The sequence below is a fragment of the Calonectris borealis genome, chromosome 20 (genome assembly GCF_964195595.1).
Source record: "Calonectris borealis chromosome 20, bCalBor7.hap1.2, whole genome shotgun sequence".
Classification (NCBI taxonomy): Eukaryota; Metazoa; Chordata; class Aves; order Procellariiformes; family Procellariidae; genus Calonectris; species Calonectris borealis.
This window is the reverse complement of record NC_134331.1, coordinates 2,958,286-2,971,977: the sequence shown is the minus strand read 5'-3', so window position 1 is coordinate 2,971,977 and position 13,692 is coordinate 2,958,286. Positions and strand designations below refer to the sequence as shown.

General features: G+C 51.5%; 1 protein-coding gene across 1 annotated transcript in view; it reads left to right on the top strand.

Annotated features, from left to right (window-relative positions):
- The window catches only part of MAP2K6 (mitogen-activated protein kinase kinase 6), a 43,502-nt gene extending 30,592 nt beyond the window's left edge, over positions 1-12,910 (top strand). The window contains exons 6-12 of the mRNA XM_075169412.1: positions 445-561; positions 1,027-1,078; positions 3,149-3,276; positions 3,997-4,074; positions 4,843-4,982; positions 7,904-7,949; positions 11,416-12,910. Of these exons, the coding sequence (XP_075025513.1) occupies positions 445-561; positions 1,027-1,078; positions 3,149-3,276; positions 3,997-4,074; positions 4,843-4,982; positions 7,904-7,949; positions 11,416-11,493 (639 nt within the window). The 3' untranslated portion in view covers positions 11,494-12,910. The remainder of the gene's footprint in view (positions 1-444; positions 562-1,026; positions 1,079-3,148; positions 3,277-3,996; positions 4,075-4,842; positions 4,983-7,903; positions 7,950-11,415) is intronic.
- Positions 12,911-13,692: the final 782 nt, after the last annotated feature.

The window sequence follows — 13,692 nt, the reverse complement described above, 5'->3', positions numbered from 1 at the left end:
TCCATTAGTGTTAATATTGTCCTGACTTGCAATGAGAAAGCCACATGGAGGAAAAATGTGGAAAGCTCTGAAGAGCAAGATTTATTGAAGAGTTTTAATCATAGCTCTGCAGAGCTGAACTTTTCCTGGCTGAGCACTTGCAGTGACCTGAGCATGTAGGGAGCCTCAGTCCCGATAACTTTCGGGACTCCTAAATCACTGGGACTCTGCTTTGGGAAAAGACAGCAGAAAATACACCCTAAATGGTAGTGGACAGCACTTCATTCCAGCTGGGGAGGAGGGAAAGAGAAAGCCCAGTACAGTTTTGTTGGATGACTTTTAAAAGACAGGGAAGAGGCAAACAGGCCAGCAAAAGGCAAGTGCCAAAGAAGACCTTTGCGGGTGAAAGGAAAGGAGAGGATGCTTCGTTCCAGTAGGCAGATATTTGCTTTCTTTATTCTCAAGGGAGACGTGTGGATCTGCATGGAGCTGATGGATACCTCACTGGACAAGTTCTACAAACATGTCATTGACAAAGGCCTGACGATTCCTGAGGACATCTTAGGAAAAATAGCCGTCTCTGTGAGTATTAACAGGGCGAGGAGGGAAGGGAAAGGGTGTTTCTCTTCTAAACCAAGTCCTACATGACCTGGTCTCCCTGCTGTATTTGCACCGGGAAGATCATCGTCCATGGGCCAGCCCACGTGAACATTCCTAGCTAGCTTCCAGTATCTCGTCTGAGGTGATGTTATTTATAAGGCATAAATACCCCAGATGTGCCTGTCCATGTAATTGAGAGGTGGCACAGCGCTAGATGTGGGGAGGGCCCTGCAGCTCCTTTGCCTTCTCATTAGGGTCCTGGTGCCTCTGGGAGATTCCTGGGTACCCTCCGCCACCTCGGGCTGCTGTGAGGGTGTAGGACTCGTGGGAGATGTAGTTCCTTCCCTCCAAGGAGGTCTGGTGAGGATGGGGCGGGTGAAGCCAGATAGCATTTCCTCCTCATCATGGTGCTGCCAGCTGTGATTCACTGTAGATTTGTTGTTTCAGATCGTAAAAGCACTAGAACATCTACACAGTAAGCTCTCCGTGATCCACAGAGGTAAGTGCCAGGCACGCAGCCATGACCATGCTGGTGTCTGTCTGCCCTGCGCTCTCAGCCTCGCAAGGGCTGGCCTTGCGGCCAGGCACAGGGCCCCGAGATAAAATGGGCCTTTGACAGCAAAAATATTCCCCAGCATCTCATGACTAGCAAAACCCAGTCAGAGGAAACGTCTGCTGGTTTGCTCTTTAAAAACTGCATGCTGGTCCCAGTGTTTCTCCGAGGTGGAGGAGAAATGAGCTCCAGCCTGATTGTACTGGCAGAGAAAGGGCTGTTTCCCCCTGGGTTGCATTTCCCTAATGCACAATCTAAATCCATGGTCTGCTTCAACACCTCTGCAAAATTAAAACAGACTTTTCTTTCTGACCTTGTTGGGCTTTGGATCAGGCTTTGCGAAGGCTTCTCCCCTAGCTTGACGGCTCCATGTTGACGTGCAGTGAGGAGGCATCTCCGTGACAGCGTGATGCCTCATGCAGCGATCTAACCATCCTCATCCCCTTCTGTGAGCTTCCCTGAGCCCTGGTAGGGTAGAATAGTTTGATACCTAAGATAGCCTCAAGTGAAGTCATAAATATCCTCCTTAAACTCTTCTGACATTTTCCCCTCCAGAGCATCTCAAAGATGCCATGAACACACTTAGAAAGAAACAAATTTGCAATGTTGCTGCTTGACACCTTTATTTTTAAAGGGTCATTTTCAATTTGTCATGAGGAGGAAAAAGCCCTCTCTGGAGTGTGACTGCCGGGGAAAGAAGCATCTGAAGCAAACAGAGTTCAGCTCTAGCAGGCAGTCACATTTTGTACATTCTGTGTGTGGCTGGGGGTTGAGTTTCTGCCTTCTGTATCATTTACAGTAGGTGGAAAACGATGCTTGGCTTCTGGATTTCTGTTTACTTGTTTGATTTCCACTGAAAATTGTCTTATTTCAGCATAGTAACAGATGGGTGAGGATCTCGGATACCTGAAGCTTTTGATTGCAAAATGCTGATTAGAGAGCAGATGTTAACAAACTGTAAACCACCCGATTCTAATAAGCAGGACTCAAAAGCAGCTTCTGGCTTCCTTGAGATGGTGTTTCAGCTGTTCTGCTTAATAGTTTATCACGTGTAAACAGAGGACCTTCTTGCAGAAGAGACCTTTTATTTCTGGGAAAAGAAATAGGGAAAAGACTGCTCCCTTTTGGGGATCAGTGCTGGGAAAAGAGAAAGCAGGGCAGCCTGCGCTACCTGCGCTGTGTTGAGATTTCATCTGGGATTAGCCTCACAGGGAGCGATCGCCTGCTGTGCAGGAAAGCACCTCTCGTGGATATCACTTACTAACTTCTTTCTGTGCCTTAATTTCCCTTTCTGATGGTGATTATAACTGCGTTCATGAGTGTGATGCAAGTGTGAAGGCACCAAGGATTATAAGGCCGTGATGGGAAGCAGATAAATCTGGCAGTAATAAATAGATGAGGCACTGGCCTGATTTCCATAAGGTGTGGAGCACCCACACGCCTGCTGCTGTTCACATTGCCTTCAAGCTTGGTATCCTTAAAATTAGAGGCCATTTCTGAAATCTTGATCCTTGTCTTAGTTTACTGCTCCCTCCTTCCCCTGAAACCCCTGCTTCTCTTCACCCTTCCTGCCCACTCCTTGTCCTTTCCCAATGGGTTTTTCCTTTTGCTGGCATAAGACCAGATCCAGCTGGGGACTTGCCAGAGCTCCAGCCCTTTGCAGACATCCTCTGGAGATGCCTCCAGCCCTGCTGAGCTGTTCCTCTGTGAGCACTCTGATGTCCTTGGGGTGCAGTGGGGTACGATGGCTACATGCAGGGTTACCTCCCACCCCCCCCAAATCAGAGAGGGGAGTTTGCAAGTGAAGGGACGTTTGCAGGACATATGACAGGCCCATGAGGCAGTCACCTGAACTTGCAGTATCTGCAGCCAGCCGGGTTTCTGGCGTGCACAAAGCGCAGGGGTTTGCACGGGCACCTTTGGTGCCCTCTGCTGATAGGAAGCTCTTTGGCTTTTTTTGGCTTGGCACAATCACCCATGCGTGACAGTGACTGTGGTATGTGTTCCTTCTTGCAGATGTAAAGCCCTCTAACGTGTTGATCAATACGCAGGGGCAGGTGAAAATGTGCGATTTTGGAATTAGCGGTTACCTCGTTGACTCGGTTGCTAAAACCATGGATGCAGGATGCAAACCCTACATGGCTGTAAGTTGAGCCGCGGAGAAGCTGCGTGTGAAAGCTGCTGCGGGACAGCCAGAGGAACATGAGCCTGGGCATCAGGTCATCCTAAAGGGGGAAGGATCAGCCTCCGGCATGTGTCCTGGGGACTCGTTTTGGAAGACGTATCCCTGAAGTTACTTGTAAAGGGGCAGAGAGGGGACACAGATCTCATGGGTCAGATCAGATCTCCTGGCACAGCTTCCTGCTGCTTTATCACCTCCCTGTGACCTTGAGGAAGGCTCTGTAGTTACTCTGTGTTGCATTTTTGCCATTTGCCCTGTGGGGACAATAGTACTTTCCATCTGGGAGAAAAAACAATCCCCAGGGATTGGGTCCCTCAGACTCCTCCCGGGAGCTGCTGTTCAGGATTCACTCTCTGTGGAGCACTTGCACAGGAGGAAAATGGTCCTGGAGAATTGAGGCTTGTCACCCCCTACGTGCCAGATGTGCCGGGTCAGCTCCACCACCCCAGTCCCTGGTGCAGGTACCATCTGCTTCTGGTGACCCATTTCACTGCCTGCCCTTACTGGCAGGGATGTGGGACCAGATCTGGCCCCATGATAACCAAGGGAGCAAGCTGGTGGCATGGGCTAAGTGGTCCTGGCCTGCCACCATGAAAGACCCGTCTGAGGTCGGTGAGCCTTGGGCACGGGCATCGCGCTGGGGCCATCCCTGTTCCTCAACCGCCTTTGTCTCTGTTCACAGCCTGAAAGAATTAACCCGGAGCTGAACCAGAAGGGGTACAGCGTCAAATCTGATATCTGGAGCCTGGGGATTACAATGGTAGGGTGACCTGGGGGCTTACAGCGAATGCCAGGAGGGTTGAGTGTTGCTCGTGGATTCATTTTCCTCCCCATAGCCCCCCTGACACTGGTGGCACTGGTTCCCTGGGAAGGTGGCAGGGTGGGAATGGGAATACAGCTCTCGAGGAGCATGCCGCAGGGTTGAAGGGGAGGAGGATGGAGCTGCTTTGTCAACTCCTTGCTGTCTTCGGACACGTTGCTGGGGTGCCACCCCGGTGGGGACAACCCCGCTGCGGTGGCCGCAGGCTGCCGGGAGATGGCAGCATGGGCTAAGGCGAGGGCGTCCGGCGCCGCGCGTCTGTCGCCTTGGAGCAGGTTGGATTTTAAGCACAAAAAAATATTCCCAGCAATTAGCAAAGTCCCCCTCAGAAGAGGAGAGATGGGTAGCGTCTCCCACGCAGCGTTTAGGGGGAATCCATCTGCTTGCAGAGTCATTTTATAGCGCAGTTACCCTTGGCAACATGGGGTTGTTTTTTAACTTCTAACCTTTCTCAAGCGACATCTAACATGAGGGTAACGGAGGATTGACTGTGGAGGCTGCTGGGTCTCCTCAGGCCTTTCCCTTTTGCTGGGGGAGGTTAAGCAAGACGTTGTGGCCGGGTGGGGTGAGGAAATGCCATGTATTTCTGCGGGGCCTAAAAAAACACCCCCCTGGGCGGGCACACAGCAATCCGAAATCCGTGGGGCGGGATGGCGATCCGGGGGGCGTCTGCCCCCGGTGCCTGAGGCGCGGGCTCTGTCTCCCCAGATCGAGCTGGCCATCCTGCGCTTTCCCTATGACTCCTGGGGGACCCCCTTCCAGCAGCTCAAGCAGGTGGTGGAGGAGCCTTCGCCGCAGCTCCCGGCAGAAAAGTTCTCGGCAGAGTTCGTCGATTTTACCTCGCAATGGTAAAATACCCCCCTCGGCCCCGCTTGCCCTGGTTCCCCCTCGCCCCGGCCCTGCTCGCCTCCGCCATGCTGTGGGGAGGCTGAGGAGGGCAGGCGCCGGCAGCCTCCTGCGTCCCCGTCCCCACAGGCGTCTCTCTGGAGTACAACCCAAATTTTTGAACAAAACTTCCCGCCTGGGGGAAGGGACGGGCCTTCGTGCCCTCACTGAGCCGTGAGGGCCGGGCTGGGGCCTGGCGCTGCGCAGGCAACGCGCGCCCTTTGCCAGAGCACCGGTGATGGCGGTTGTGGGGGTCTTCCCCGCCTGAGGTGGCGAGGAACGGGCTCAGTCACTTTGGGGGGACACGCAGGAGGAAGGGATCCAGTCATCCCCATATCAACAGCGCAGGGTGCCTGCGGCCAGGCCAGCAGCACGGGCAGGTGCGGGCAGGCAGGTCCGCCGGGCCCCTCACGTCCCCGGGGCTGGCGCGGGGCGGGGAAGGGGAGCAGGGCGCAGAATGGCTGCGTCCTCCTGCCTCCCGCTCGCGAGGGGACATGGCTCTGAGGGCAGGGACGGTGCCCCGTGGTAGCCCCCCGTCAGCGGCTGTCCCGCTACCGGAGCCCTCCGGCTGCTGCGCTGCTTTCCGTGGAACTCGGAGCTGGAAGCAGCGGGAGAATTTGGCTGCGGTGTAGGAAAAGGGTTGGAGCAGATGCGCGCTGTCTGGAGGTTGCGAGAGCTGCATAAAAGCAGAGGCTCTCCCAGCACCCGAGGAGACTCACAGCTGCCCTCATCGTATGGTTCAAAGAGAGCTGGCGGCGGCTCCACGGCTCCTGACTGCTTCTCCCTCCAGCTTCCCTGGAAACCGCCTGGGAGGCGTTTTTATTTTCCAGGCGCTGCAGTGCCATCCGCGGCTTGCCAAGTTGGCAGGTGGATGGTGGGTTTGCGTGGTAGCCAAGAAAGGACGGCAGATCGACAAATACAGAAATGTGAGACTGTTCCCGAGCTGCCAGCGTCAGGGCCTGGAGCCCGGCCGGCTCTGCTGTGACCCAGGAAGGGGATTATCAGCCACTCCTGCCCGGGGACTTTAAGTACTGACACTCAGATTCTTTGGAGTCTTGTTCAAACATGTTTTTGAGGTTCCCGTGATTCAGCTGCACGCCTCTCTACCGACCTGCGCTGGGGAATACCTGCCCGTGCCCACGCTGCTCTGTGTCTATCAGAGGTGGGAGCTGGCTTGGAAAAACTCTCTCACAAAATGCCCACCGTTTTTGCAAGGCCCACGCTGAGATTTTGGACCAGCTGCCTTTCTCCCATGCTGCTGGCTCGCTACTTGTTATTGCAAAGTTGCCTGTTTGTGCCAGGCAGGCTGTTGTTCCCCACTGAATATTTTGCTTTTGCAAGCACGGTGTCTTGCAGCTATCGCTGTGGGCTGATTTAGGAGTGAGATATCCACAGCCGTTCATGAGGGAAGCAGTGAGAAGAATGACCCCGCTGAGCAGCACTCATGTCTTGAAAGGTCATGCTTTGGGGAGCACGTGGCGGTTCCTCTCTTTGCAAATCCTGTCCTCCAGGATCACTGAAGATCCCTCAATGCCAGTGGAGTGGCACGGACTCGGAAAAGTGCACTTTGTCTGCAGATTGCACTAGTTTTATGTTGTTGCAGTCTGAGAATTTCTTCTGACACTGAAGCAGGTCACATCAACTCAGTGTATTGAGATTGGCCTAGCTTAGGCCTGTCTCAAATTCAAGAGGTCGCAGAGTGAATCACACCCTCTCACACCATCAGCGAAAGTCTGATTACCTGTAGCCACTGCAGGGAAGTTCCTGGGATGTCTGAGTCGGGATCACATCCAAATATGGCTCTTCATTCCTGAAGATTTACATTGATTTCAGTAACTTGTCACCAGATTTCCTGGTATTAGTAACCTGGGAACAAGGTTTTTGTTTGTAGAGAGTCTAAATTAGGAGGATTATACCCAAATCCTGCTTCTGGACACACCTAACCTTCAAATTCACCTTAGCATCTCAGCTTGGGCTGCTTTTTTGCTCAGAGGATGTGACACATCCCGTACCTTCAGTTCGGCAATATTGGCACGTATCGTTACTAGGTTCCTCTGTTCATTCACAACATGACACTGAACATGAGCCCGCTACACACAGCAAGCAGGAAATATCTATTCAGTGTGTGTCCTCCGCTTCCTCTGGGCTCCAGCAAATCCCAGCAGAGGAGCGACTTATCATCGCCGAGGTTCTCACTTTTGTTTTGCTCAGTGTGACACCTTTTCCCCGCCACCAACGTGTACGTGTGTGAAGATCTTTTCAAGTTGCTCCAAGTGTCTTTCCCCTAAATACACTGTCAGGAAGTGAGCAGAGATTACGTCCTGTCTTTTAAAAGCTATTTTCTGCTGGAGGGAAACCAAAATAACTTCCAGCTACAACCCTCCAGAGCCATCTGTTGTAGGAGAGGAGAAAAAAAGGATGTCCCATGTAACCGTCCCCGCTGATAACAGCATGGTGATAAACAAATAGTTGTACACGTGCTTCAGAGCCACTCGGTCACCGCTCCCAATCAGAGGTTGGAGGCTGTATCCATGCCTTAGTCACTGGCCTACTGGATAGTACCCAAAACCACAATTGTACCTGGCCCCCAGCAACAGACAGTGTCTTGGCTGTTATATGTGGTGTCTCTGGGTCTCTTGTTCGACCTTGACTGAGCTCACTGCGCTGGTGTGTACCCAGCACTGTGTACCGTACCGGGCCCATGTGCAGGCTGCGTTGGCTGTAGGTGTCCTCAAGGCCTAAGCTGTTCGCTTAACATGCTTAAGTTGAACTTATTCCACAGGGACTTGAAACCTTGCTTTTGTCATGGTATAATTTTATGGCCTTGCTTAAATTGCATACAGAATGTAACCTTTAAATTTTTTCTTCTTTTTTTTCATTAAAGCTTGAAGAAGAATTCCAAAGAACGGCCAACATACCCAGAGCTTATGGTGAGTGTGCCTGCATTAAGCAGTGTATTGGTTCAGAGCTGAGATGGATTACAATGAGAGGCTGAGGACAGGGTTTCCAATAGTGACTGGTGATTTGGGATACTTAGCATCTCTATTTTCATAACAGATGTGAGAATCGTGGCACTTCAGGGTCTTGGGAGGGTGACTGCAAATCAGAGATGCTCTTTGAAATGTCGTTCAGGTGCTATTCCAGCCAGATCACGGGAGAAAAATATGTAAAAGCAGTTAACAAATTTGCTAAGGGACAAGAATGAGGCTAAGGGACAAGAAAGAGTCAGTTAGCGAGGATAAAATCCTCTTCTTGGGTTTGTGTGATGGCTTCAAACACCTAAGTGAAATGGATGCACCACGGATGCTCCACATGGGCTGCAGGAGCCGAGTGGCCTGCTAGGCTTTACTGTCATGGTGCCTTGGAGAGGAGACGTTTTGGACAGAGTAATTCCTGGATGTTCGGGACAGAGACGAGTCTGTGACTAATAATTCCGGTTATTGAATTTCATCTGCTTCTTAGAGACTGTTTGCTGTGAGCATGTCTAGGACAGAGGAATAACTAAGGAAGAAAATGCTGATAAAGGCTTACGACGGGGGAAATGCAAGGCAGTGCAGGGCTTTGAGGTCAGATGCACTTAACTGCTGATGAACTCCCAGCAGTGCAGACACTGCTGTATACTCAGCCAGAGCTGTGGGCTGGAGCTGGCAAGAACAGGGTCTGTGGTGAGATTTTTCTGCTAGGGCTCCACAGCTTCATGGCCTCTCTCTCTCCTGACTTTCTGGTATTGATCCTGGTGCTCCTAATAGCCGGCAAAAAGCAGGAGAGCTTAGGAAGTCAGTGTTTCACTCCCATAAGCATCTAGACCCTTTTTAACTCTCACCTGATTCACAGCGTGCTAAAGTCAGGAAGGTGCCTAACTGTTATTTTTGAAGATCATGACCCAAATGCTTGCTTGTCCCTACGTGCCCACCCCTGCCCGGTGCCAGCAGCAAGATCTTCTGGGTTAAGGGTGGAAACTGCTGCAGAATTTCCTCAGGCATTGGTGTCTCCTGCCCCATAACTTGTAGGATGTGCGTTATGCCATCCAGGGGGTCTGCCTCATCGCTACCTCGCAGTGGCTGCTCGGAGGTGTTGAGACCTCTGTGGTGTGAAGGTGCCAGGGTTTAAGGTGCTCTCTAGCTGCAAGACATGCTGGAAATCCATGTACCTTTTGAACGTGAGTTGTAAGCAATGAATAGTTCCTGCGGCATTTCTTGCTGGGCCCTGTAATGCAATTAGACTATATATAGATCCGATTTACACACAGTTTGCCCAAATACTGGTTTCAGACAAAGGGAGGCCTGAGGTTTATGGCTTTTTTTTTTCCTTTTTTTTTTTATTATTGAATAAATACATATATATTTTAAGCAAATTTCTGAAGTTTGCCAAATGGCCTTTTATCAAAAAGGTTCACCGGAGCAGCTCCGTCTGTTGCAGCATTAATACCCATTGGCAAGCGAGCGCATTTCTATTGAATTAGGTTCTTGGATCACCTCTCCAGAGTATCTCAATGCTGTGGTATTTTATGGCTGACATGAATGTTGTGAGGTCCTGTGGTTGAGGGTTGCTGTTTTGTTGGGTCTTTTTTCTCCCTCCTCTCTCTCTTATGGCATTAAGTTGCGGTACTGGATTGGACTTGTCATTTAGACCAGACTTCTCCCTTGCTTTCCTGTGGAATTGAGGTTTCTCATGGAAAATATGACTCTGTGCTATCTTGAGCATCAGGAAAACTGATACGGATGCTTAATTTCATTTTAAAACCCACTTCCCCAGGTGAAGTGGAGCATGAAACTACTGCAGGACTCCTCCCTGGTGGTCTGCACATTACATGGAGCACATCCCACCTGGCACGGGGTGTTTTGTGCTATAACAAGACTCAGTCGTTGCAAAGGGGTTGAGTTCACTGGGAGATGGGGCTGGAGGCCTCCGCTGCCACCCATGTCACGCTTGTGGGTGCTTCCAGGCTGCGGTAGCTCTGCTTTGGGTGCAACGTAGCTGGGATGTGAAAGCAGTGGCATCACGCTGGGATAATAACAGAGCAGGCCATTTGGGCCATCTTGACGAGAGTTGTTCAGGACACTTTGATTCCCGTGACTGTCTGACCCAGGGAGACCTTAAATTATGTCTGGATCCTTGCCTCAACCCATTTCAGCTCTGTTTCCCACATAATTGTGCTTCCTCTTCCTTGCTGGTGTGTCTTTGGGTCGCTTCCCGGCTGCTCTTTTTATTCACTGGATAACTTTCCGCTCAAGCCCACCTTGGAAAGTCTCATTTCTTTGCTCCTCTTCTCCCTCTACTTGGCCACTGCCATAAATGATCATTGAAATAGCCAATGCTCATTGGGGGCAGTTTTGAAAAACCCTGGAAACCCCAAATTGTCTCTAAAAATCTGGCTTGAAATGAGAGGGTCAGGAATCAAACCGAGCTCCCCCAGACTGCATGTGGGAAGCACAACAGCATTTTGCACAGAGCGGAGGTCACCTGTGAGCCCCGCCGGGCCCCAGCTGCCTTTTGGTTCTCTCTGACACCTTCCATACAAATAAATATAATTAACTTCCAGGACAGTGGGTGTCAAAGAGTGTTTGGTGATTTCAGGTGGAAGGTGGCTGATCTCAGCTGATGTGTTGCAGCCCCTCGTAGCAAACTGAATCTCTGGTGCTAGCGGAGAGGGGTGCTGTTGCTGTCAGGGGGCATTTGGTTGTGTTTTTTTCTCCTTACACATATTTTTCCATTTGTGCTGAAATGTAGGCAAGATTTTCTGGCAGGATGTCTTCCCATGTTGGTCACGATTAAGTAGTTAAACATACAGCTGCGGATGGCTTTCCAGCCGGGATGGCTTTCCTCTTTGCGGTGGTTAGGGGTAAAGTAGCCATCTCCTGCTGCGAGTATGAGCAATTGCAGGGAAGAAATGAGACTCAAAAGTCACCAGAGGGTAAATACACAGATAAAGCAGGAAGCTGAGGGAAAACCCACTGCAGTCAGCCTTCCTGCAAGGTTTTCCTTGCTCCCGTTGGAGCTGGCGCGCGGTAGGGTGGGTAACCACCGGCTCAGGAGGAGCACGTCTCCTCCCGGGGCACCGCAGAGCTGCGAGCCAGCGTGTGCCGAAGGGCACGATGTGCTAGAGATGGAGGCAGTGTTTTTTAATACTTTCCCTTGCTTCGAGAGCAGCCCAGCTCAGCCCTCCCAACCAGGGCAGGGTTTAGAGGGAATCCGAGAGGGCAGCACAAATCTGCAGCCTTCATGAAGTGGCCCCTCGGGCTCCCTGACTTGCCTCAGCTGCAAAACATGGAAAGCCCAATATTATGATGCTAGCAACAAAATCTTTTTCACTGTCTAGAAGATTGTCTGAGAAGATTTTAGGTTTGGTCCTCAGCATAATAAACTTTTCTATTTTTTCTCTCTTTTCTTTCCCAGCAACATCCTTTCTTCACCCTGCACGAATCCAAAGAGACAGACGTCGCCTCTTTTGTCAAACTCATCCTGGGAGACTGAGAACTGGACTTGTAAATGAATTGCCCTTCTGTGGACTGGTGGGTGCAGGGGAGGGGCGCGTGGCAGGACTTGTCATGAAAGCACCAACAGAAAGTCGCCGTGTTTTGTTTTGTTTTGTTTTTATTCTGAGAAACCCCCTCCTCGCCGAAGTTTTTAAAAGGGTTCTTTGGTATCCATAGTGACATAGAACGAGCTGGTTAGTGAAATGAATTTTAATAAGGTTGGTAACCTTAAAACAAAAACAAAACAAAAAAAAATTTAAAAGAGTGATTTACATATTTAATGACAGTCGAAGTCCCTCTTCCTAACTTTCTCCTCATCCCCCTTCCCTTCCCCCTGAACCAGAATTTGCTTTGTCATGGTAATAGGTGCTATGGTAGTCATGAAGTTGTATGTAGATTTATATTTTGTCCCTTCCATTATTTTAATATTTATGTTAAGTGCTTGATGGAATAGATTTCTGTTTTATATGAGGATGAATGTGTGGTGATGATGATGATGCTAAATGAGGCCACAGCAAGCAATAGTTGTAGGGCTTTGCTGGGGAAAAGGTGTCAAAGGAAAAGAGAAAGAAGAGAAATGTCTGTGTTGTGGAAAATATTTAATGTGCATCGTAAAAAGAATTTATAAGCAAGGATCTCAGCTCAGCTACTCGAGCTGCTTTCACAGGCAGGGTGCGAGGCAGCGTCACTGTAAGGGAGGGAGGCCCCAGCGTCCCACGAGGTCGCCTCTTCTCCGGACACCGTGCTCCGAGTCCGGCCGGCGCGTCCCAGCCAGCCTGCTGCCTGCGGTGCCCTGCCAGCCTCCTGCCCAGGGAAAGCCCCTGCCCTACGTCCCACCGACTTACTCTGCTATATCGGGCGAGTAATGAGGTCTGGAGAGGGAAGACATTGCTGGGATAGCGTCTGGGACAAAAGGCCCAGAGGGAAATAGGTTGTCAGATAAGTTGCACAAAGATCAGGAGGAGGCTGCAGTGGTCGGTCCCCACCTGCCCACGAGCCCACAAGCGTTGCAGCGTCTGGGGCTCCCTTGGGCTGGGGATGAGCTGCTTTGGGCCTAAAAGGGAGTTCCTCTCGCCTTCTCCACATGGGAAAGGATAACAGTCTGCATAGCACGACATCTGTGAAAAATGGGATATCTCAGTGCGAGTTTCCAGGGCTCTCGGCACTGCCTCGGCAGCAATCCCTCTGTGCTTGCCCATGGACTTTGGGAGTGCTAGCGAGCTCCCCTGGAGCCTGTGCCGGCATGCGGTTTGGGCCGTGCCCAGCTCTGGTCGGGATGCTGAAGACAGCCAGGAGCACTGGGCTCCGGCACAGGCTGCAGGTGTCCCCCACAAGAGCTGCAGCCTGGGAAACTACGCAGGGAAACCACAGCCCACCCGTACCAGGAGCTTGTTGGTGATGGCCAGGTCCTCAGAGAAAAGCTGCTAGCCAAGGGCAGGAGCGCGGGGACTGTCGGGGTGGGAGGGGAAGACAGCAGATCGTGCTGCTTTTAGGTAACACAGTTACTGTCTAGCGAAAGGGGGGACCGTGCACTGCAAGGTGTTGCTGTGAGTCTGGAGCGAGTCTGACTGAGACTCAGTTTGACTGAGCCAAACCTGCATAGCTGCCTTGCTCGGCTATGAGGTCCTTTGCCTTTGCCCGTGGCTCCTTGCCCCGGCCCTGCGAAGGAGAGTGCCTGCGCGTGTGGCTGTGCCGGAGCGTGCACGCGTGCCTTGTGCCCCTCCACATGCTTCCCTTCTCCATCCATTGCTTCAGCCCAGAGTCAAATCCCAACTAGAAGCATGCCTTGCTCTGCAATATTTAAGTTGTGCAGGATGTAATTCAGCCTGGGATCCAGCCCTTTCTCTCCCTGTTTAGTGGCTCCAGTCTCTGTTGGTGCAGGTTGGGCTTCTGGACTAGCGTGAGCATCTGTTTGGGAGGCGATCCCTTGGAAGGGCTGATGGGAAGGGCAGTATTTAGAGCAGGGATTCCCAGACGGTGGTAACTCTTGTGCTAGGAACATGCCAACCACTTTAAAGAGGTGCACGTAGACACTGCCAGTGCCTGGGCTGCCACTGTCACCGCCACAGCCATGGCTGGCACACAGAGGTGGCTATGAACCCTAAAATAGTGCACCTCTGCCCTGGGGCCAGCATTGAAGGAGATAGGGGAGCATTGCTCATGGGGATTCATCAATCCTTGTGCCACCCAGCTGCAG